This window comes from Aulostomus chinensis, chromosome 18 (assembly GCF_037954235.1).
Source record: "Aulostomus chinensis isolate RoL2024-O1b breed Wild chromosome 18, RoL_Achi_v1.0, whole genome shotgun sequence".
In the NCBI taxonomy this organism is placed as follows: Eukaryota; Metazoa; Chordata; class Actinopteri; order Syngnathiformes; family Aulostomidae; genus Aulostomus; species Aulostomus chinensis.
The window spans coordinates 10809357-10835597 of record NC_141337.1 but is presented as its reverse complement, the minus strand read 5'-3'; the positions used below and the strand labels follow the sequence as shown (position 1 = coordinate 10835597).

General features: G+C 44.3%; 1 protein-coding gene across 1 annotated transcript; it reads left to right on the top strand.

Annotated features, from left to right (window-relative positions):
* The first annotated feature begins 926 nt into the window (after window positions 1-926).
* Window positions 927-25350, top strand: dnaaf5 (dynein axonemal assembly factor 5). Its single transcript, XM_086185798.1, has 13 exons — window positions 927-1503; window positions 2168-2352; window positions 2450-2574; window positions 3563-3681; window positions 6081-6313; window positions 6672-6896; window positions 11463-11606; window positions 12818-12986; window positions 16521-16668; window positions 20323-20473; window positions 21823-21979; window positions 22065-22256; window positions 24856-25350. Exons 1-13 carry the CDS (start codon window positions 951-953, stop codon window positions 25011-25013), a joined length of 2559 nt encoding a protein of 852 aa, XP_086041924.1. The 5' UTR covers window positions 927-950; the 3' UTR covers window positions 25014-25350.
* Window positions 25351-26241: the final 891 nt, after the last annotated feature.

The window sequence follows — 26241 nt, the reverse complement described above, 5'->3', positions numbered from 1 at the left end:
CTAAAAGTAGTTTTACAATCTCCCCTCAATGCCCCATCCCATTTTAATTATTTTTCTGTCTTTTTTTAACTTATTATTTATCTGTTTATTTTTTTCTGTTTTGATTTTGGTATTTTATTCTTTAATTATTTTGTTTTTCAAAATCAGGCCAGTAACAAAGGAATGATTAACAATTCATATGACAGACAAAACAATTTCATTATCAAATGCTAGTGCTAACAGCAAACTTTTTTTTTTATCCTTCATACGATAAAAGCAAGTAACCTATGTACAGCATGAACAACCATTCATCCAATCGACATCAAGCTATGTGCATTGCTGGAAGCTCAAGAAAGTGGAGTGCCAGTGTCTTTGGTCTAAGCTGGCAGACAGAATGACAAAGATGACACTCAGGTTGACATGCATAGATGAAAATGGCATCTGGGGTGTGGGCCTGAGATGACATTCAGAATGAATGAGACGGCAGTCAGGATGTATAAAATGGCTCTTGGGGTGACAGACTGAGATGACAAAGGAGTCCAGGGTGTCATGTTTGAGATGACATTCAGAATGATTGAGTTGACCATGAGGATGCCTGAGATGAGACTCTGGATGAGAGACTGAGATGACAAAGCAGTCTGGGGTCTAGGGTCTCAGATGACAGTCAGGGTGCCTGTCACACACTCTGGATGAGAGACTGAGATGACAGTCAAGATGCCTGAGATGAAAGGATTTGGTACACACACATGTATTTCAACCGTTTTTAAATGTTGCAAAATAAAAAAAAACATTAAAATCGCGATAACAGTGAAGAAATCATTGATCGGGGCTCTTGTTCTTCCAGCTAGACATCAAAACTCTGGTGAGTAACTAATATTACATGGGTATTACATGTGTGAATAAAGTTTTACATTTTGAATTGGAAGCTACCGGAAAGCAGTCGTTTGTTTGTCGTGCAGCAGCCAGTTGCCATGACGACATTCAAGATGGAAGCAATGGCGGCTGAGGGCGAGCATGCTGCTTCTGAAACTTTGAGAGGACTTGCTCGACATTTAAACTGTCTAAACGAAGACAACAAAGCGACAAGGAAGAGGGCACTGGAGTTGATCAAGAGAGAGACTGTCGATAAAAAGCTGTCCAGCGCCGTCCTCCAGGAGGTTTTCTCCGCCATCCTCAAGCCTCTTCTCAAATGTCTGTCAGATCCGATGGAAAGATGCAGAGAAACAGCCATTACGACGTTAACAGAATTTATTCGTTGCGTCCCCAAACCGGAAGAGTCCTTGCCTTATCTTATGCCGTGTCTGGCTCAGCGGCTTGGGGAGAAGGAGATCCTGGAGCCGGCGGAGGAGCTTCGGCTGTCAGCCCTGGAGATGTTGACTCTGACGGTGGAGGTGTGCGGGGCGAAGTTAGCGCCGTATCTGGACGAAATGATCAACATATTACAGAGAACCATCGTCGACCCTTTCCCAGATGTCAAAAAGGAAAGTTGCAAATGCACTGTAATCTTTGCCAAGAGTGTGCCAGGTTGGTGTTTAGTTGTCGTTGACGAATTACGTTGCCATGGTTTCCGAGCAAGCCGACATGTTTCCTGACATGATCCTAAATTGAATGGCAAGATTTTGTGACTTTTTAATAAAAGATACAATCAACATGAAAATGTATAAGATGTCACTCTATCCCTCATTACTTTACTTACAGCTTTGCTTTTGATCAGGGCGCAATTAGCATGTTGTTTGATCCCGCAGACGGTCAACTGTGTAGCCAAACGAACCTAGTACTGCTGTTTTAATTCCAGACGACCTCAAATACATCAAAACTGTCTGTCCTGAGTCATTTATTAGTTTCTGACTCTCAGAAAGTACAAAAACTTCAACAAATCTTCCAAAAAACAATTCTGTCTTTTAACCATCTTAAACCAAATTACACATAAAAAATAAAAATGTGAAATGTCTTTCAAAGCCTTCAGACTAGTCAACTAATAACAGAGTTATTTCAGCAGAAGTCCTTTACCCTGACCCCAAATGTGTAGCATCTCCTCCCGTACAGAGTGAATCATTTTAAATTGATGGAACAGGACTTTGTCAAATACTTACTGCAGAAGTGTGATTCATCCTTTGAAGCCACAAAATGACGCTCTCACCCACTTCTCCGGTACCTTGAATCCAGTGTGTTTCTCTTCTTCCTCCAGAGCACTTCCACATGCAGGCTGACAGTCTGGTCAAACCCCTCATGCAGACAATCTCTCACCAGCACTCCCGGGTACGAGCGTCTGTCATCGAGGCCACCGGGGCGGTCGTTCTGCACGGCACCGGGAAAAACTTGGATGATGTCGTCTTTCACTTGGCACAGAGATTATTCGACGACTCGCCACAGGTTTGGCTAAATTGTAAATGTTATGAAGTTATACACCTCTGGGACCCCCCCCCCCCCCCCCCCCCTTAGTGAAAGATGTTGTTCTCTTTTGTTGCAGGTGAGAAGAGCTGTGACTGTAGTTGTTGGTGATTGGCTCTTGCACCTGAGAGACAGGTACTCATATTTCCACAAACTCATCCCTTTATTGCTGAGCAACATTAAAGACGAGATTCCTGAAATCAGGTAAGATACTTTCCCGTTTGCTCCCTGATAAAGAATGTGTGTGAATTAAGATGTACAGTATACTGTCTGCATTCAGAAATCCTGTTTTACACTCACTCACACAACTATTGCAGTATATGAGGACTATAAGATGAGAATCCTCCTGTAATGTGGATTATGTTGATCTGTTAACCTGACAGAGGTGCTGAATTATGTTGGATGAAAGAACAACAGCATATCTGAGATTTATCAAAGTCAAAGTTTCTCAAATAGACACATCACGGTACATTTATTATAGACTTTCCCCATGAATAAGAACAACAGCAAATTTGTGCGTAAACAATCATTCCTAACCATTTGAACTGATGCTTCTCCATATATGATACTGAAATAGTAACCAGCCTTTTTTTAAATATACATATTTGATAAATCACGACTTCTTAAGCGCATGTTTTTGGAAAAAAAACAACACGTATACTGCAGATAAAAACCCTAAAAGAATATGGACGGTGTTTGTAGATTTGACAACACAAATACAATTTTCTTAGATCCAAGTGTGGGCTCTGCCCCGGTCTTTCAGAAAAGGGGAATGTCAATCACTTTATGAAATACATTGTATGTTAATGAGGACAATGGCAGTGTTGTACAGACGTGTATCGCATTCATCTAAAAAAAATACTGTTTTCTGACTGAAAGACTTAACTACCTCATCAATGAAGAAAATAAAAAAAAAATGCGTTTTTTAGAAAAATGTCTAATTAATTCTGACAAACAGGGTTGTGTTTCGAAGTTAGTGAGATGATTTAAACAAAAACGGCTGTTTTTCTCTGATTTAAGGAAATCATTTTATCCTAAAAAGAAAAGAATAAAAACAAGCTGTCACACACGTTAATCTTTTTTTTCTGAAATAATGAGGTCGTGAAGTCAGTAAATAAAAAAGCGTACTTATTTTCTCAAGTGCATGCGAAATACTCCCATAGTGTCGGTATCACCAGTTTGTCTTCTGCAGCCTTCAAGCGGCTGATTTGTGGAGGCAGGTGGGTGCCCAGTGGGAGAAGGAGAATGAGAATGACATCAAGGACAAGTTGGACTTTCTTGTCGCCCCACCGTCCTTCTACCCACCAGGAGGTCAGTTTCTGCTTCCCTGCTACCTTCCGTATTGAAGTCAAACGGGTAAACAGATGCATTAATTACTTAAGGAATAATGAGGAGGCGTGAATATTAGTGTTAGCGCTCCGACATTCATTGACCTTGCTTGACTTAAATTGGCCTTCACCTAGACAGTATGTCTGATGTTGTTCCTGTAGCTGTTTATTTGATGTACTTATCAACTGGGTCAGGGAGAGTTGGAGTGTGTGCTGTCATCAGGGGTTTGTGTGTGTGTGTGTGTGTGTGTGTGGGTGTGGGTGTGGGTGTGTGTTGGGGGGGGGCGGTGCAGGAAAGGCATTGCTATTAAATTTGATCTCCTTCTCAAAAGTCAAGGGCTTACAAGTTGAATTTATGTGCCCTCATTTTCAATTTCATCTTGTTCTTGATGGTCTTAAGAAGATCTGGTGTTAAGTATATTATCTGGATTTATGACCACAGTCCTCAGCATGCTCTGTAGAAGAGGTCATTTGGATACTAGATGGCAAGAGTTTTATTATGCCCCGACACCATGGCAGAGGCATCGTGTTTCTCTGGAATGCCCTGAGGCATTTTCTTCAAATTCGTCTCAAATGTCCACTGGGACTGGAGGATGAACTGAAAAGGTTTTGGCGTGCAGAGATGGAAAGCATAAGGTATCTATCGCATCAGATGTGGAGGAAACAGTTTCTTTGGAGCACTTTGAGGGAATTTCACCCAATTTGCTTGGAATGTCCACTGGGATTCGAGGATGAAATGAAATGCGTTGTATTTATAAGGTGCACACAACAAAATCCAAAGCGTGCGCTCTCCCACAGGATTTGGTATTTGCACCATAGTGCCTTGAAGTAATTTCATCACATTTAGTTGAAATGTCCACTGGGCCTGGAGGATAGACTGAAAAATGTCACAGTCACCTTAAATGAACACCCTAACACCTTTAGGGCACTTCTAAAAATAAAAAATAAAATAAAAATGGATTAACTGAAAATATTTTGTTGTTCAAGGTCGGTGTCACTTCACTTGAACCCAATATCTCTGCAACACTTTGAGGGAACTTCTCCAAATGTACTGTAGTACAAACACACACTGGGACTCATTGATGACTCGACAAAAATGTTAAAGGTCAATGTCGTGTCATGTGATAGGCCCACATCACTGACCATGTGATCGAGATCCGTTATCGTTCGTTTGGAATGAAAGAGGAAAACGTAACCTCACTATTATCACATTCTTAATTTTTGATCATCTGTACACCAGAATACTTGAACTCTCTTAAATCCTCCTAAACTACACGTAGCAAATCATATTTTCATATTTCATCCGACCGGGATACCCCAAGACCTAATTTTTGTTTCAAAAAAAGACAAAAACTCATTCTTCGTAGGGATGAATTCAGGGGAAATCAGAAATTGTAGCGATGTTCTAACTCATTGGTCATGCCCCTTGTGACACAACAGTTAATGTGAAACTAAACTCTACATGTTTCAACACTAAATCATTTCTCTTTATTACAACTGTTCGAGGTCCTAACACACTGTAAAAAGGATCCGAGGTTGACAGTTTCAAATGCAGGCATTGGCTTAGAGATTTAAGAGTTTATGCCCCAGGGCTGGGAAAGAGTGTGAAGGGCCCAGTTAAACTTATGTGCTGGTGTGCATCTCAGTTAAGTCTCCTATACATGTCCCAAAGCTACACCACTCTGCCCGGGGGACAGGAAAGGAAAAGGCTCTCTCCCTCTTTGTCTTTTCTCTTTCTCGCCATCATAAATCTACTGTGCCGCCCAGAGTGAAGAGGTCACCGTCAGACACTGAGAGACGACCAGAAAAGGGCTTGTTTTGTCTTGTCCCAGTGTCTTTTTTTCTGATTTATCCCCGTCTTCCTCCAGTCCTCTCTTCCTCTCTCATTGTGCTGATAAGAGAAGGACGGAGCGAGAGAAGGGAGAAGAGCGGCTTGCTCTGACAACGTCCTGTTTACGGAGGTCTCAATCATAAAAAGGGACATTAAGAATGATTCAAAAGTCAGTTCACAGAAATGTGAAAACCCATGAATCTGATATTCATTGCTGCTTTTATGCTGTTTTGTTAGTGAAGGTATATTTGAATTCCACAAATGTTCATTCCTCCAACAAGACGAGACAAACCCTGAGTGAAAGAAGCAGCAATGTGTGGCCCCTCACACCCCAACGCACACGATATTTGTTAGATCAGGCTTTCTTTCTGTCATTTCCATTTTGTCATTTCCTGTTGCCGCCACCGAGTGCAAGAATTAATCTTCCCCAGGATTTAATGGGTCATCCATCCTTCTGCACTCCTCTCCCATGTAAAATCAACCCCATGTTTCGTACGGGCTGTGAAATTTATAAGAGAATTCATAAAATCGAATGATCTTGATCCTTCCAGTGGAGCGTCCAGGTCTTGGTTGTAGAGAGTTGGTGGTGAGCAACCTGTCCAAGCTTTTGCCCGCCATCACCAATGATGTGACCGACTGGCTGGTTCCCACGCGGGTCAGGACCTCCCAACTGCTCTCAGTGCTGCTCCTCCACGCAGAAGACCACTGCACCCAGCACCTCCAGCCCCTCCTGGCCATCTTCTACCGGGCCTGCACTGACTCTGAGAGAAATGTGGTCAGCAATGTAAGTCCTGAACTGCCTGTCATCAGATTAGCAAGATGCTTTTCGTACATAGTTGTGGATCAGATATGGCATTTAGTAAGTCTCCACCTCTTCACGGGCATTAGCAGAAATGTTTTGTGATATTTCAATTATCGCCACACTGAATGATGTCAGGACACATCTGTTGAGCTTTGAGTCGGTGGTTCTGTTGACATGTGAGTCTTTCCAGTGTCCTTTTTTTAGACCGCGCCACGCAGGGCTCAAGGACTAGGATGCACCTGTTTACATAGGAGAGTTCTCTGGATCTTTGATATGGGGCAGATTAACTTCCTGTTGCTCTCCTTCACACTTCTCTCACCCTCTCTGTACTCACACATAGTGCCTGGCTGCTGCTACGCTGTTGGGAACCTTTGTCCCTCCTGAAGTCTTCCTCAAGCTGCTGCTGGATCACGTGGTAACCCCCTCTTCTTCCTCCCACCCCTGGACCCCCCTCATGGTGCTGTCTGCCGTGTTGGGAGGCTGCCCCAAACCTCTCCTTACGCCACACCTCCAACAGATCGCAGACGCACTGGCCCAGCCTGACGTCTGCCAGGAATATCAACAGGTCAGCAGAAGGAAGCTTGGGTTTGGTTGTGGTTTACCTTGTTTTTAATGTATTCACCCGAGAGCGGCGGCTGTTTGCCAGTAATGCCATCTACCTCTCTCACAATTTTTTTTGTGCTTTTGGTAACTGAATAAGTCCAATTGAGTAGTGACACCCCGGTAGAAGTTCCAGTTGCAAGGGAAAGGAAATGTTACTCTTTGAAATAAAACATTAAAGTCAAACTTGTTTTGATGACAAGTTTGCCAGCTTTTCTGCTCTCACAGATCGCCGTGTCTTCATCCCACCCCCAACTGATCTGTGTGCGCCACCTGTTTCAATTCCAGTCTTGTTAGGTGATTTTGGCAGTGTCATAGAAGGTCATTTTCAACTCACTCTGTGTACATTAGCACTCTTATTTTTGGCAGTGACGGTGTAGCAGTCATGCTGTATATTTCGTGCCTAATTTGTCCCTTATGGAAACATGTTTCATGATAAGACGCCACATCTCTAAAAAGGGCTTTAGTTGAAATTCTCTTTTCAATAGCGCCACTGTACAAGGTGAGTTCAGTGGGTTTGCTGTTGAGTAATTCTCCAAAACGTCGGCCCGACTGAAGTGACAGTCCAGCCATGTGGTGTTTTTTAAATCTTACATTTCAAGCGTGTGATCATAATGTCTCTGCTCACACGCAATGTGTTTCCACAAGGTTGCAAATTTCTTTTCTTTTTTCTTTTTTTTTCTTACTTGATCGAAAAACAGTGATTAAAATGTCTTTGGAGTTCCTCTTAAAATAACAGCCCATCAGTGGAAAAATCCCATCAAATCCGGAGCAGACTCTTCCCCACTTCCTTTCCTCCTGCACCAAATACATTTCCCTTTCAGATTCAAAATAACAGTTGTTTGGCAGCTATTTTCTGATCCCGCCGCGCCACTGTCTCACCTATACACGTGACCCCGCCCCCTGCCCAGTGAGGCCTGCAAGAATTTCCTCCCCTGAAGTAATAATAACAAAAATCTACTAATTTCTTGTGACCCCCTCCCTCTGCCCATCATGGCTGTTCTGACCTCTCTGAGCACACAAGGCAGCACATGGGCTTTGTGGGGTTTTATTTTATAGCCCTGTTTTTGGTCGGTGGTTCCTTCACCTTCATTCTCTTCTTCTCTCTCACACATCCTAAGCCATAAAAAGAATCAGTGAAATTTCAAAGCCTGCCTAGTCAAGGCCAATGATAGATGAGGAGAAAAGCTGACCTGCCTCTGACCAGGTCAAGCAGAGGGAGAACTAACAGGACGGGACGGTCACACGTTGTCGCACAGATGGAGGGGGACCTTTGCTTCCTCTCCGTCAGTTTCTCCATCTGTCTCCCTCTGTCATTCTCTCCGCCTGTGGGACCGAAGGAAAAAGTATAGAGGGTTGTGCTTCAAAAGCTGAAGCAGACAAAGCACCTGCAGCATTGTTCAACAACACCACACAGGGTTCAACGCCGGATCACTGTGTAGCTGTAAATAACACCAGTGGAGACAGGAGCACCTGTGACCAGCTCTCTCTCATTCTGTCTCTGCAGAGATGTTGACCCATAATACTTGGCTGGTTTGCTCCACATCCCTCATATACAGTAGCACCAGATGGCTTATATTTTATATATCAAACTCCAAATACGGCTTATTGGATGGATACTTTCTTGATTTGTTCCTGTCACAGTGACATTGACCTTTGACCACCAAAATCTTTTCCCTTGATCCTTGAGTCCCAGTGGACATTTGTGCAAATTTTAAGAAGCACCTGAATATGGAATATCTGAAATATTGTGTTAATGTGGGGGTATTTCTGACTTTGACTTTCATCTTTTGAACACTTCACACTTGAACTCCAGCAGAAACGAAGTCATTTTCTCAAGGCATTCTTGGGTTATCGCAGATATTGCAGACACACGAGGTCACAGTGACTTTGACCTTTTATCACCAAAATCCTGTAGGATCCTTGAGTTTCAATGGACGTTTGTGCCAAATTTGAAGAAAAAAAGTGGCTCAAGGAGAGATATTGTGTTAAGGAGAATGGAACTGATGGAAGGATATCCCAAAAGCGTAATGCCTGGAGGCCACAGCTGGATCTGACTCACCAGCGCAGGGGACGTCTGTGGAGAATATCCTCCATGGCTTAGTTTCATTTCACGTTTTAAATAAGGCATCTTAAGCTCTTCAAAAGTATATGCGTTTGGATCCAACAAGAGTTATGCACCACTTGAGACATAGTGGAAGAAAACGTTTGACTTTGAAAAAAAAAATTAAGCCTTTTATGAGACGATCTATAAATAAACTTCAAAGTGAACAGATGCAAAGAAAACTAGGAGGCTCTGTGGGGAGTTGAGGGAACAAACCGAATATTCGGGAGCTGATATACGATGCTTCTGCACGACTTAACCTTGCTGACTCTTTCAAGTCCCTGCTTTCGTTTTCTTTATTTCAGAAGCGGAAAAGGCAGCTTTCAAAATAAATGGCGATGCACTGCAAAAAAAGTTAAAAAAACAAAACAAAACAACAGAACTGGTTATAAATTTAAGATGGGTTAATGGTTTGAGGGGAAATAAAAGGCGAGCCAGTGGTTTGAGAAGCCGCTGGGTTCCAAGGTACTGTGTGTGTGTGTGGGGGGGGGGGGGGTGTGGGGGGGGGGGGGGTATCGGGTGTTTGCTTATGAATCACATCTGGGTTTCCTTTTTGAAGAGGTATTCCACAGAGGATTAACAAACCCCCACCATCAACAGAGTGTGTGACCTGCTGTGTTGTGGGTTGCCATGGTGACACAGGCATCACAAAATCTGCGGGTCGGAGTAAATTGGCTAAGACAGTACAAAGAGAGAGGGAAAGTTGTTTTTTCGAGAAGCTGACGGTGAAGTCGTCAGCGTATTTAACAGCCAGGCTTGTTTGGTGAGCTGTGCGCCTGTGGTTCACCGTTGAAGGCGGGGGGTATCGAGGAATGAAGGCTCTGAAACATTCAGTTGTGCTTGCAGAAACAGCAAGAATTTTACAGAATATGCAAGCACACCTCCATAAATCAGCAAGTCTCCTGTGTGCATGCCCCTTTGTTATGAACAGACTACCTGATTGTGGGGGGGGGGCGGGGGTCTACATGTGCACCGCCAATATTTGTTTTCCTGTTGCCATAACAGCATCAGTAGCCACAAGGGGTGGGCTCCATCGAAGGAATCCATCGCCTGTTACGGCTCCTCAGAGAGAAGTTGTGTGTGTGTGTAATTGATGTATCCAGAGGTGGACAGATGCGCACACGCTGTGTAATGACGCCCCTGGAGCGTGCCCAGGCCAATGAAACCAGGTGTATCTCGCCCGGCTCCAGGTGTCCACCTAGTCATTACGCCGCTACACTTTTTCCGCTCTCTCTTCACCAGCCCTAATGGTTGTTTTCTGGTCATGTATAATATGCATGTCTGAATGTGCGTAAGCTAATGTATGTCAGGCATTGAGACGTTCAGCACCGAGTGCAGTGGGTAATGAGGGCGATGATCAGGGCCGGGTGGAAGTTTAGTTAAGCCTCAGATTCCCTCACAAAATTTTTTTAAACATTTAAAATCCCGGATTAAATGTTCGTGCAACAATGCATGAAGGTGAACGTCTGGCACTCACCCTCCACCACCACCGCCACTCTGCTGCAAAATCAAAACATTTGCTCTTATTTTTCTACAGACTTCCCACAGCGCCCTTCTCTAATCACAAGTCCTGGCGTTTTAACTCTCTAAGCATCTCTACTTGGCTCAGCAGCCACACATTTAGGAAAAGATAGTGCGCCCCCCAGTGATGGCTCTTATAATTGCCGGTTGAGCTCGGTGAGTGGGTGTGTTCTGAAAGTCTAAGTTTACTTCTTACTATGCAACTCCTCATCACCAGACGACCACGACCACGATGATGATGATGGTGGAGGGCCGGTGTGTTATTTTGAGGTGTTGGCTGTCCCAGTCTCGTTCACGCAGTATCTTAGGCTGGCCTTCAAATTAGGCTCGTCACCTCACATGGCCATGATATGTCATGAACGCCTTGATGGTACCTCTTCAGATTTGGGACAAATATCCACTGGGACTTACAGATGAATTGGTGGTTTATGATCAATGTCAGTCACCTTATATGAGGACAATATCTCATGGATGCCCAGAGGAATTGTCTTCACAAGGGTCAACTGGGACTCAATGGTGAACCGAAAAGAGATCGTTAGGGAAATTTAATTCACATCAAAGTGGTGTTGTCTTAAAGCTTTTTCTGGATATCTCTGGAATGTCTTCAGGGAAGATGCCTTCATTTCTTCAAATCTGCCTCAAACATTTACTGGAACTCAAGGATGAACGGAAAATATGGTGGTCAAAGGTCAAGGTCACTGTGACAGCGGGAGACGCAACTTCATCGTAGTATTTCATGTTTTGAAGTTTCTGTCTGTGATGATGAGGAGAAACGTCTTTAAAAAATAGCATTGCCTCTAAGAGAAGAAGCTGAAAAGAGAAAAATGTATTTGTGAGGACTGAAATATGGGGGGGGGGTGTAACTGAAATCCCTCTAACACTCTTCTCTCTCTGCCTGTTTTCCAGGTTATGTACTTGGAGCAGTTGCTGGCCTGTGTGGACGTGCTGCTGCGTCAGTGTGAGTCAGACTGCGGCTCAGTCAGCCTGCAGCTGCTACAGGTGCTGGTCACTGTCCAGAGTCTCTCCGCCGAGGCACAGCTCAGCGCCGAGGTGAAGAAATACTCCCATCCTTCCATTTTATATCTCCTTTTTTTTTATTAGAAAGGTAAGCAGGTTTTATGAAGCAAGAAAACTATTTCAGGAATGTGAGCGATTGTACAGGTTCAAAGTGGGCATGACCAACTGTATAATTACCCACTTAGTCAAGGGAGCTGAAAATTGCACCTTTGGAGTGGAACTTTAAATTCTGGGTGAAAGGAAGTGGGTGAAAGGCGGGGAAAGACAGACAGACACTGAGGGGAAAAAAATGATAGGGAGAGATGAGCTGTTTTTCTTAGCAGGTGTGTGTCATCAGTCTGGGCTCATTCGTGGCTCCTTAATGGCTCCTTACATCACAAGGACCAGGCGTTCATGTTGTGGCGAAAAGGGACAGAAACTGTGACAAGTGAGGAAGTAGGATTTGCAGCCAGTGTTTCCTAACTTCTCGTCACTGTAACAGAATAATGACAGGGGACAGGAGCGGGAAGGGACTGGCACCAACGCTTACCAGACACCACATGGGTCACCAGTGTGTGTTTACAACTGTCTAAATCAGTGTGTATGGTCAAATGGAGAGCAGCATGAAGGAAGCGCTTGCGACAATGAGGATGGAATGAATGAAGAACGAGAGCGAGGGTGAGAGTGGCCTTGGGCATTCCTGGACCCAGAGGAAAACTTGCTTTCCCAGAAAAGGGGCATGGCTTTCCCATCAGTGGCCAGCTCAGGGTTGTCTAAGAGGAGGCCGATATGTGACTCAGATGTAGTCTCTGTCCCCGTTCGTCCCTCGGGGACTATGAAGGAATTATGAAGTGGCCTTAAGGTCAGTTCTCCTGCCCTGAAGCGTCAACTCATTATTTACTCTCCTATCTCTCATCCCTGCCTTTTTCCTCTCAGTTCAACTTTTATTGGTGTCTGTGTTTTCCTGTGCCTTTGTGACATCCTGAGTGTCTGTCGGGGTTTTTGTTACTAAGTGGTTTTTATGTGAGCGACCTTGTCATGTCTGCGGCCTCGCTCTTCCCATGGTTCCACATGTGAACATGCTACCAACAATTCCTCAAATTCCGAGGAAGGAGCTGTAATTGTCCGTTTCTTTTGACCTTTTACTCATCATCACCCCCCCCCCCCAGCCTAATGTCTCTCTTTTATTGGACATATTACGCATGATTTCATGGACGCATTCATGTCTGACTCTTCCTTCCCTCCTCCTCCTCTCTCTCTCTCAGGCTGTGGAGAGTATGAGGTGCCTGTGTCAGGTGAAGGGCCTGACCTCAGTGATTGAGCTCTATAGACAACACATGGACCGGCTGCTGGACTGGTTGTCTGCCTCTGTCAAGACGTGGTCCAGTTACTCCCCGCAGAGACTCCAGCTACATATCATAGTCACTCAGTCAGGTGAGAAGTGAAGCAACCATGAGCGCACTGCCTAATGGTAAAAGACGCGTAGAAATCGAGAGAATAATGAGGAGAAAAATCATCTGATTTTCATCCGAAGCATGTTGGGGAAACTATATCATTTTTTTCCAACTCACAGTTGGCTGTGAGAAGCCAGTATTTCCTAAACATGTTCAGACCCAACCGGTTACATCATATTTTAAGCATCTAGCTGTTTGTCCTGTTCACACATGATCCATCATCGGGGCAGCACATCAAACCGAGCAGCTGTCAAAGCAGCCGTAAAGATTCCCATGAAAACGGTGCACTTACCATTTTCATGGTAAATCCTGTTTCCTTCAAACATTCCATATCTATGTTTTCAGCTCATATGATTTTTTTTGATTTTTTTTTTAGCCTCTTGAGGTTGAGTTCACACACATCAAACACTGGACATGTGTCGATGTTGGATGGCAGATGTTAGAGACTGAATCATCGGCTCTGTGAACACACACACGCACATGCAAGACAGACACACAGCAGTGCAGAGTGAGAGCGAGGCCAAGGGATTTTTCTGTTTTGACTCTTAAAACACTGAACGAGCTTATTAAAAATGAGTAGCGAATTAAAGTAAGCGTGTCACTGTTCACACATAATCTGCTGGCTGCCTTTGAATCATCACCAATCCTGTAATCCGTTCTCCCTCGAACACTCTTTTTTTTTGTAATTCTTTCCGTATTTCAGCCTCTTAATAAGTTTTTACCTCAAATCAAAGTGTTTGTGGATTACTGAGCACACGGCTAGATAAAGTGGACCATACAGGTCAATGCGCTTGAGACTCTGACGTTTTTGGAAAGTTTTGCACATTTTTCTTCTTATCGGTGGCCACAAAAACAGCGGTTACAGAAAACGTTTGTAGCTTTTAGCATAGCTTGTAGCTTTTGGGTAGCTTGTAGCATAGCTTGTGATAGTGATAGAATTAGCAGTATCTTATTGATACTCTCAGGGCTGCAACCACAGTTTTGTGGTTGTGAGTAGTTGGTGGTCACAGAGCGCCATTAGCTTCAAGCTAAATACACACAGCCAGCAATTTCTGCATTCTCTCTCTGCAGCTTAGCAGCACATCCTCGTGAGCTCATGACACCTATTTTCAAAAACTTGATAGACATTAATGTTAAGTCTGTCGTGCTTGATGCCTCAGTGGATTTGCTTTCACTGTTCATGAATATGGATGCCTTTCTGTGAGCCAACGAATCATATATTTAATTATTATCAGAGAGTTCTGTGTGTGTGTGTGTGTGTGCGTGTATGTGTATGTGTGTGTTGGGTCTTTCTCCGATGCTGCTTCCCTCTGTACCATCTAATCCTCTACCATCAGCATCTCCATGTGCCACACTTTCATCTTTATCTCGTTCACCCTCCGTTCCCTCTTTTTCTAATTGACTGGGCAGCTGGGTAACCCGTTAATCCCCATTCAAACAAGCACACACATTCACACAGACACACACACACACACACACACACACACACACACTCCCACGACTAACTGACCAGTCCTTTGTGAGCCCCCCCTGTCCTGATCCCCTCATGCAGGTCACCACATCAAACAGCCACACAATCACCTGCTCTTGACCTTCCCCTGGATCAAGACCACTTTGAAGCTCAGTGTGTGTGTATATGTGTGTGTGTGTGTGTGTTTCATTTGTGCATTTTTAACACCTCTCTAGGTTTCTTTTTTGTCTTTTTTTTTTTTGTTAATAGGTCTTTGGCCTATAAAGAAGACCCCATGATTCAGGGAAATCTGCTGAACAATAGACGACATTTATTTTGACATCTGGGAGTCGCCCGTTTTGCTTGCTCTTCAGTACCTCATCCGTGTTTGTCGGACAGCAGGATAATTCTTGCCCTCTCATATCCTTCCCGTTTGTTTTTCAGCTGGTGTGTGAATGACTGATTCTTTATCCAGTCTGAAGCAAGTTCTTTCTTTCTCTCTGGCAGAGACTAAGTGCCTTGCTCAAGGACAGGAACACACGTCAGCAGTGTTTTTAAGTAATTACGAGAAAGGTTGCTTGTCCGTCTGTCTGTGTGTGTGTCTGTCTTCGGGTGTGTTGAAATCTCCTGACCCTGCCATGTCATGTCTGTAGTAAGTGTGAGGTGACCTGCAGACATCTCTGGTTGAGTGACACACCCTTTGATTCACACATTCCCGTCAGATGAAGTAGCTCCCCATGCGTCCCTCCGCTCCCAGTATCTCGTGATGTTGCACCCTCGGACCGTCTCAGGATATCCACCGTCTCCTCTCATGTCTGGACAATTGAGTCCTAACAGGGCATGGACACTTATCTCTAAACACACACACATGCACACACTCACACACACACACACACATGCCTAAATATAACTGCATGAACATGCAATCAGACTCTGTGTGTGTGTGTGTGTGTTTGTGTGTGTGTGTGTGTGTGTGTGTGTGTGTGTGTGTGTGGGCAACTGTGAATATTTGCACTGTGAGATTCTCACTTTTCCTGTAATAGACGCTCTGTCTAACAACAGTCTTTTTATGTCTCATTTCCTCAGAGCTCTGTGTCACTGTCTCTGCAGTCCGTTAATGTCTCAATAACACCAGGCCTCCAGTTAGAACCCAGCCTTGTTTGTTCATGACATTTGGTCCTTACAGGGGAGAGGAATTAAGAAAATGCACAAATGATAGCAGGGAACACGGACCGGAGTGTTTTAGTATTTAATGTCGCTATAAAGCAGTTCTTTTAGGTCCTCCATTTTATTTGTCCTGCACACAAGGACGCATGCAAATATGAACACACTTCTGCCAGTGGTTCCAGAATATTCCACTGATCTCCAAGAAATGTGCCAAGAAAGGCAGTGATGTGCCAGCGGAAGACGGGAAAGACAAATAGTGAACATGCAGGTGTAAAAATATTTGTTTAAAAAAGGTTAAATGAGGAAAGATGCGCATTCAGCAGATTTGTTTGACCTCAAGGATGCAAACAATAACCTGGTTTCTATCCCCATGCGAAGCTTGTCTTTTGAAAGTTTAAAAAAAAAGAAAAAGAAATGCAAACTAGGTGTTTGCATGAAATGGTTAGCGCAGACAAACTAGCACTGGTTTTGTCAGATGATGGCGGTGCAGGCAACGTGCCTTAACATGGCTGCAATAAAATGTGGAAGAAGTAGAAGTTACAATCCGGAAACAAGTCAAGTCGTCGCCATGGCGACATACACATCATAATGCAGATTTTTGTCATTGTCATAAATTTTTCTGTGAATTTTCTGTTCTCCTTTTCCGATGCGATAATTCAAAATGTGCATAGAAAACCAGGATGATGGAAACCAACTACTGACAGGAGGATGGAGTAAGAACGACGAATGTGAATGTAACTTTTGATTGTTTTCAATGAAACCCTACAGTGCACCTTTTGGTCAGTTGAGGTAGCAAGGTTGCCTAGTGAAGGTTGCTGTGTGTTACTGGGAACACATTCAGTTCAGTAAAGACATTAGAAGTATAAGTCTGTGTGTGTGTGTTTGTGTGTTTGACAGGACCAGTAATTGGGGAGTTCGTGAGCAAGTTGATGCCTCTGCTCCACAGCTGCCTCCAAGTGGACCGAGACCCAGAGATGAAGATGAGTATCCTCACAATGCTCGCCAAGTTGCTGCTGGATGCGGGCAACACTTTGGATTCTAAGGGGTGAGACGGAAAGAGAAACACTCTCTGACACACACACACACACACACAAAGTGAGCAAGGGAAACTATGTGGTGAGAGCTTGTACCATATTTGATAGGTTAAAGTACACACACTGCACTCAGCAGACTGGTAACTTTCCAGCACTTCGTCACTGCTGAGCTTTGAACTCGGCCGCTTGTTTTGGTCTGTCAGGAGTTTTTCCAACCCGCCGCTATCAGCTCGGCTCATATTTTTAGACTTCACCTCACATTAACCTGCAAATTAACACTCCACCCACGACACACTATAATCAAACATAAACAGGGCGACTTTTACATGGACGGTAATAATACGACCATTGACCTTATTCTACATCAGCCAATTCTTAAAACATGGCCTTCACTTGAATATCTCCTAGAATATTTTATTCATACTCCTGTTTACACCCTAATGTCTAGCTGAAACCTTTCTGTCATGTTGCAGCCGATAAATTTTGAGTTTTTTCTTGCTATAAATGCAGGAAACTGTGTGAGTAGAGTTTTTAACACTCACTGGAAGCTGGGCAAAGTGTAGTAAAGGAGTTTGACCGCCATACCTGCTCCAAAAATGCTGCAAAAATTCCACTAGGACTCCTCAGTGTGATTAAGATGTATTCAACACACTTCAGTAAGGTGACTGACTCAGAATGCTCCACCTGTCTTACACCGATTATGATGCTATTCAGGTTAAGGTCGTTAAAATGCTGTTTACATGTCAGTGTCTTGTTCATTTTCACAATCACAGCTGATGTAAACGTCTCTGTGAACTGATTCATTCGTCACTCTGATCTCACTCATGTGAACCTCTCATCGGTCATTTAGTAACACTTGAACGTTTATGAACTGACAAAGGTGGAGGATAGCTTCGAGGACACCCAGAGAAGGGCTCCTGTTTGTGGGTTCTTTCCTCTTTGCATTACCCCCTCCAAGGTCCCCTCGGAGCTCAGCTGTGCAGCCCTCATCCCGGGCTCAGAGCTCTAATCTGAGGGAATGCATTAAACCTGAGGCGCTCTGTAGATCACAGCAGCTGCTGCCGTCAATCAGAAAGACAAACCACTTCCCTGGAGTTGTCTCGGAGACATCTGTGCTGTGTGTCAATAACCCTGTAGCCCAAAGGGTTGCGAGGGGTTTCCATTGCATAATATGAGGGTCTCTTTTTTGTTGTTGTTGTTGCTGTGGTGAAATGTTGAAAGGGCTTTCACATCAACCTGGCAGTACTTTAAAAGTACACCAGAGAATATAATATCGGTGAAAATGATATGTCACATCAGCAACAGGAAGTTGCTTAAGCCAAAGAACAACAACAACAATTCTACCAAAATCATGGAAATTTGAACTTTCAGCTTTCATCAGACTATTGTATCCGTAAGTGTTGGTGTTAGACCAGAGAATTCTCACTGCAGCCACCCGCCCGCACCAGCAACTGCTTCTGTCACCGGTGAGGTTATCACAGGACCATCAGCAGACAGAAATCACGTTACACCTTCAAAAAGGTTTTAAAACAAATACTACTTAACTTACAGTATACTGGGGGGGGGGGGGGGGGGCAGTCTGCCATATTATTTTCATTCATACTCATTTCGTCTCTCCATTCATGATTTATGGCCTTAAACTTTGCACCGCAGATTATAGCCCACACACACACACGCACACACACACACACACATGCACACACACACACACACACACACACACACACACCTCATGTAATCAAGAGGACAATGATAGTCATAGAGAAAACCTCTTCTCTTTGTTCTGCAACCAAAATGACATAATGACAGCTCTACTGGAGAACAAGCAGAAAAGGAAAAGAGTTTGTGTACATACAAGTGCCACACACACACAATCACACATAATGTCTTTGTTTCATGTGGATTTGTGTGATGCGATTAAATACAGGGATGTGAAATCTAAGTAGAAGGCGATGTGTGAGAAATGAAAGTTGGTACACTTGATGTGGTGAGCCAAAATCCACTTGTAGGGGAGATAAGAAGGGGCTTTCACGCGTGTGTGAATTGCAATAAGCCTCTACTTGTAGTCTTAAATTCAGATTTAAAGACAAATAAAAAAAAGTAAGCTATTGAGGTGGGAAAATGATTTTTTTTTTCGACAAGGTTTTAAATTAGAAATACAAGAACCTTCAAGATTGTACAACTACATAAAGGCTTTCTGTACTGTCCAGACCTCTGCCAAGGACGGATCTGTCTGAACACGTTTGGCAAAAATCACTCTGTTAATTCTTGCTAACAGATGGACAAACAGGCAGATGTGGGAGAAAACATGAGCCGTTTTGCGGAGATAACGAATCAGTTTTCATTATGCATGAATCAAAAATGACAGTTGTGCAGCACAGACGAGAAAATGTCATAAACAAAGATGTATCCTCAACACACTGTCCTTACACAGTACGAAGACGGTATTATTTTTATGGTTTCTCATGGGAATACTTGATATAAGAGAAGTTCTTACCATATAATATATCTGTTATTCTTCTCAATTAGTCGCTACATTCATTTGTTTCTCTCTGTCGGTCCAAAAGTCAAAGATAGTCAGTTTACTAATATAATAAACAAGGAAATTAACAGGTTTTCACATGAGAAGCTAAAATTTTGAAATGCTTTGAGTTTTTGTTTGAAAATGTAGGTTAAATTTGTTAGCAGTAACTTACTAAAAACTAACTGATGAATCAAGAATGCATAAAGAGCCTTACAGCCACGTATGTTTAGCTTGAAGCTAATGCCACCTCTCACAGGACCGTCCAAAGTATTCACATTATTACAGGGTTGTACAGTTTTGTTTTTACTAGTTGGTCGTGAGGGTCGCCGTCAGCCTCAGACCAAACATATGTAGCTGGCTCTTCCTGCATTCTGGAATCTCAAAGGAGCGGTGCAGCGGTGAGCCTTACGGCCCCTGACTGTGAGTACTTGAAAGATGAAATACACTTTTCAGGATGAAGTGAGGCATTAACCACTCATCTGGCTGGACCCTCACCTGAAGCGAATTCTAAACCCAACCTTAAAACCAGCGACGGTCCAGTGTTTCCAGATCGCTTGTCCAACCCAACAAGTACTATAAAGCAAGGCCACACAAAAACACGTTGTCCCCTTTGTGTGATGATAAGCTTTCAACGCCTGTCAAAATAAAGACACTGAACTAAAACAGCGGCACGATCCTGACTCTCTTAGTGGCTCGCTGTCTCCCCCTACTGGCACTTAAACACTCCAGCAGCCTCTCTGAACAGCTCGAGGGAAAAAGCTGCACACTGCAAACTCTGGAAGTGTTTCAGAGTACATAAGCCAGCATGGAAAAGAGAGGGAGAACGGAAAGGAAGACACCCAGATGTTGTGTTCCTCGCCATGCCCCCCCCCCCCCCCCCATTTTAGAGGGAGTGTGGGAAAATGACTGCATGACTACAGTTACTAATGAACTCAGCAGTCATGTTCGATTCCCAAAAGCCGTCATCATTCACTTGACACCAAAACTGTCTTCACTATGAATAATTCATGACAGACAAAAGGCTACTACTTCACTACCTTAACCCATCTCTTAGCCTGTCAGTGCGATAAACTTTCCACCTCTATCTCTCCATCTCGCTCTCTCTCTCTCTCTCACTCTCTCTTCCTCCCCCGTCATCCAGGCATTTCCGTAATGAGTCTGAGAAGTTCCTGAGTGATGTTCTGCTTCCTAACCTGATCTGGCGCGCGGGCCGCACTGCTGGTGCTGTCCGGACCGCAGCCCTCAGCTGCCTGCTGGCCCTGTTGCATGGAGGCACCATGACACCTGAACGGGTACACACTCACACAGACAGACCGACACACACACACACACTCACACACACACAGACAGACCGACACACACACACACACACACACACACAAACACACAAACACACATACATACACTAAACAACTGCATAATAAACTATCTACTGATCTGCTGAAATGCTATTTGCTGTGAAGAAAAAGGTGTATGTGTGTGTGTGTGTGTGTGTGTGTGTGTGTGTGTGTGTGTGTGTGTGTGTGTGTGTGTGTGTGTGTGTGTGTGTGTTCCTCTGATCCACCAAGAATTTACCTCTCATTCTCTGTTTTGTCCATTTCACATCAAAATAGATGGTCCCTCTCGGCCATTTAGGAAAATCTATCATCCGCCATCTTTCTCTCCTAGGATGGAAGAGTTGGCCCCGGCAGGTAGCAGGTGTGCACGGGGCAACGCGGTTCACATACCTTTTGTCCTTGAGGAACAATACGCCCACTGTTTTGGGTTCAGAATATGTTGGAACTATCAGAGCAACATGCCCTTGCACCTGCCTGTCGGAGTATGTGCCCAGTTACTGTGTGTGTGTGTGTGTGTGTGTGTGTGTGTGTGTGTGTGTGTGCGCGCGCGCGCGCACACGCCCTTCAATGAATAATGCTGAGTGACCAATTTAAACTGGTTCACAGAAACCAAACAGCTAGTGGGTGCTGGTGTGTGATCACAACTTGAATGGTGTCACCAGAATCACCTGACAGATTTAAAAGGTCCAGTTATGTCCAGTGGTGTTCAGAGCTGAGATGGACCAAACAGCTGGTCCTGATTTTGATAACATGAAGAGAGAGAGTGTGTGTGTGTGTGTGTGTGTGTGAGAGAGAGAGAGAGAGAGAGAGAGAGAGAGAGAGGAACATTGTTCCTCTCTCCTCTCAGTCCCTGTGAAAACAATTAGCAGCTCCAGTTACTCTTGGCACCCTGAGCTCGTCACTGATGTAATGCTGGATCACCTCTCTGCCAAAGTCTCTCTCTCTCTCTCTCTCTCTCTCTCTCTCTCTCTCTCTCTCTCTCTCTCTCTCTCTCCCCCTCGTTGTTTTCACTGTTTCGCCGGCATGTTTAGGAAAGCACAAAGACGGAGGTGACAGAGGTTTTCTCCATCACTGCCTCACCTTGTCCGTTTCCTCCGTCCCCCATCTGCTGGTGTCCTCTTGGTGCCAGCGTGTCCGTCCAAATTGATTCAGATTTTATGTGAATCTGTCATGGTTCAGGTGATTTTTGAAGAACATCTTTTAAGAGTGGGAGGTGCTGACAGCCACTTATTTTGTGAACTGGAGACATGATTTCTCCTGTAGTGGGTCTAGAAGTTGTTGGTCTCTGTGTGTTTTGTGTGCAGCTGCTGTGCGTGGAGGTCAACCTAACCCCCCGGGTGTTGTCGGCCCTGGAGGAGGACTCTCAAACAGGGAGGTTGTTGGCCTGTCGATCTCTGTCCACCATACTGAGACTGGTGGGATCTAGCCTGCACCCTGAGGCCCTCAACAAGATCTATCCAGGTACAAAGGAGAAGCGTTGCAGTTCACCATCAGTCGATGGTGAGACTGAAGGGAAGCGGATTGTGAGTCTTTCATCTCTCCACAGAGCTTCTGAAGCGTCTGGACGACAGCAGCGAGGAGGTGAGGGGTGCGGCTCTCAAGGCTCTCGGCCTGTGGCTGTCCAGCCTGACCGAAGACTACAACCCTGAGCACTGCGCCCCTCATCTGCAGTTCCTCTTCCAGCAGCTCCTCCTCTACCTCGACGACCCCGACGACTCGGTGCAGGACCAGGTGTTAGGTGAGGAGGCGGGGCGATATGTTAACAGGGTGTGTGTAATGGCTGCATAAAGGAACAGTTTGTCAAATAACATATATTTCTCAACCCAAACATCCATCCATCCGTCTGTCCATCCATCCATTTTCTACTGCTTATCCTGTTATGGGTCATGGGGCGGCTGGAGCCTATCCTAGCAGTTTTCAGGTGAGAGGCGGGGTTCACCCTGGACAGGTCACCAGTCCATCACAGGACCAACACATAGAGACAGACAACCATTCACACTCACAGTCACACCTACGGTCAATTTAGAGTATCAATCAGCCTCGTCCTCTCTTGATGTCTTTGGACTGTGGGAGGAAGCTGGAGTACCAGAGAGAACCCACACAGGAACAGGGAGAACATGCAGACTCCACACAGAAAGATCCCGTGATGGAGCCGGGGCTGGAACCTGGAACCTTCTTGCTGTGAGGTGACAGTGCTGACCACTGCACCACCGTGCCGCCCAACCCAAACATACAAACTTGCAAGGTGCAAGATAAAATATGCTCTCTCTTCTTTGCGTTTCATTAATAATGAGGAAATAACAATAAGTATGATTTGAGGGCGTTTTCAAATGTGTACAAAGTCATCTTACTTTACTTACTTTAAAATGAAAATGTTTACAAACTGGAAATATTGCAAAATTGCTTTTATAGGGATGGAGACATTGGTAAATATAAAATATTGGTGAAAACTAGTTGTAAAATATAAGATATTGGCAAAATATCTAAAAAAAAAAACTACACAAGCCAATGTTTGTGCAGCACTGTGCAAAATATTGGTTGTTGTTTTGCAGTTATTTAATTGCACTGGCTGATTAATGGAGCAGCACCAGCCCTCACTATCAATATCATCAGCAGTTATGATTTTGAGAGACTGAGTTGGACTTTTTTACACCATGATGCTTACTGTCGTGATATTGATTTGACCCCCCCACCCCAAAAAAAAGGAACCGCGAGGAAATGAACCGAATCCACAATCCATGAGCTGTCCCGAAGCGAAGTATTGTGTAGATCTCTGTTAACCGAGATGACTTCACATCTTGCCAGATGATCAGAACCACCAGTCTGGAAGCGTTCCACACTGTCATGCATGGCTTTGTTTGAAGACTTCTCTTCCCCCTCTCTGTTCTTTTTCTTTGTTCTTTTGATAATTGATCTCATTCTTATGCTCCTTCGATTTCAAACGCATGAAGTGGCTTGATGTGAGCAGCGTGTCTTGACAACACCATGGACAGCGCTGCCAACTGCTCCCTCCCTCCTTTCTCCAGTTCCTGAGTAATCCCACTCTCCTGGCAGCACGGCCGCTATCTGCTCACACACACACACACACACACACACACACACACACACACACACTTGGCACTGGTGTAACTCACTTCTGATAAGTCATCATTGTTCTCATTTAAACCAAAGTCCCACCTTCATCTCCTCACCTCCATGCCAGCTGAGTTCAGTTTGCTCAAAAGCTAAAAAAATCCCCCTCCGATCTCCTTGAAGTACAAAGGCTGCTATCAGATGCTGCGTTTACATGAGATAACTCATCTACAGTGACGGTCCTGGACTATGACTTGTTTGGTGGTTGAAGCAATTTACCCGGTAACAGCAGCTATAATACACCTGAGAGAAGAGCAGGGTTTCAGAGCTACGAGGGGGAACTGAGGAGTTGATGTAGAATGGATCACCATCGCCATCTTCTGACATCTGAGAGAAAAACCTGAAATCGCTGCACAAAAAGTAATAATGGAGCACTCAAACATAAGATGAGTATGTTGAAGTTTTACCAGTGTGAATAATTCGTACCTGGACACCTTCAGTTTAACCCACAGAAGCTCAGTCATGAAGGAAATTAATATCCATTTTATGGTTTTGTTTTGTTTTGTTTTTCTTCAACTGAAGAGATTTTAAGAGCCAAAATCTGGACAAAGTCTGCTGCAGTTATCGCTACCAACTGCCTCTTGACAATAAACAAATGAAATAAAAGAAATTTCTGAAAATTCAATGTGGACAAAACTGAATTTCTGCTGGTCGGCCTCAAAACAAAGATCTGTTTAATAATCTGGGTAAATTAACCCCCCGGAGGTTCTCAGTCTTGGTGGTGGCTGAGCTTCAGTTCCCACTTTAGTCCAGTTTAGCTGCTCTGCATTGGCGTCCTCCCACATTTGGAAGAGTCATTAATGTCCTCACAGAAACACTCGCTTCAACGGACAAGGACCGAGCTGCGTCCTCGACAACCCCGCGATCGTCTGCTGCTGCTGGATTTGTTGGAGGTTTCCAGCAACAGCAGGAAGAAGATCAGCTTTTGTCATTCTGAATCAGAGCTGTGGAACTCAGTACCTCTATAATTCAAGGAAGCCACATCACTAGATGATGTCATTGGATTTGAATTTCTACCTTATGTGCGTTCCGGTTTTATTTTCTTTTAGTGTGTTTCTAGGATTCTCTTGTCGTAAAGCTCTCTGAGCTGTCATTTCTTTATCATCATCATTCCTGCGTGGAAAGAATGTAGTTTTGTACACGACGTGCTGCTTTTACTGTCTCCTAATCTCCGATGCTGACTCCTCGCCTGTGCTCGTCTGCAGAGGTCCTAAAGGAAAGCAGCTCGGTCCTCCCGGCGCTTCTGAAAAAGGAAGTGGAAGCAGTGAGGGACAAACATCGCAGTCCTGACCGCTGCGACCAGCTGCTGCGGCACATCAGCCAGACTACAGCGGGCTTGAGCCGAGACGCAGGCGGACACTAGCGCCTTTGTTCAAACTACGTCACGCAGCGCTGCATCCTGGGATACGTGTGCCATCTTCACAGACTGAGCGTTCTGTTAATGCTGTGTTGTTTTGTTGTAAAACTGTACACTTTTCATATTTGGTTTCAGTGAATTAATTCCTCACTATTCGGAACCTCTTTGTCACTTTTGCTTTTGAAGACGGCGCCTTGTCCCCACATTCCCATCGCAGGTTCATCATTAGGGCCTGAGCCTGAAGGTACTTCAGGGGAAGACCCTATTATGTTTTCTTCTGCTTTCTTTGCGTTGCTTTTCTTGATTGTATTTTTTTAATGAGAATAAATTTTTTGATTCTGCACTGTTGGAAATGCATTTTTTGCAGATTTTTTTGTGATATTGTGTGATATCAGTGTGTAAGGTGTGTATTGTTTGACGCATTGTGTGTTTCGACAAGGTTTTACAAAATAACACTATCAAAACAGATGCTTTTATTCTGTTAAACCTGTGGCAAGTGTGTCCTCATATTTAGTTGACGAATGTAGTCGGTTACTTGGGACATGAGTACAGACATGGATTCAGATGTAAGGACTGCATATTAGTACTACACTGCAAAGTACTACTACACTAGGACAGGTGTTTTTGTCCAATTTTACAGCCTTCTGTAGTTGATATGAATACTTTAATATTCCATTGTGACTTTGGGAATCCAAAACATTGCAAAATACGTGTCAGACTGAAAACACAGGACACACCTCTTATTGTTGTCTCCATCCATCCTTTCATCCATCCATCCATCCTTTCATCCATCCATCCATCCTTTCATCCATCCATTCATTCTCTTCCGCTTATTCCTGTTAAGGGTCGCGGGGGGGCTGGATCCTATCCCAGCAGCTATGGGTGAGAGGTGGGGTTCACCCTGGTCAGGTCACCAGTCCATCACAGGACCAACATAGAGACAGACAACCATTCACACTCACAGTCACACCTACGGTCAATTTAGAGTATCAATCAGCCTCATCCCCTCTTGATGTCTTTGGACTGTGGGAGGAAGCTGGAGTACCAGAGAGAACCCACACAGGAACAGGGAGAACATGGAGACTCACACAGAAAGATCCCGTGCTGGAGCCGGGGCTCAAACCAGGAACCTTCTTGCTGTGAGGCAACAGTGCTGACCACTGCACCACCGTGCCACATATTGTTGCCTCTATTGTATATAAATATTTTAATGCAAAACTTCAGCAACTTTTCT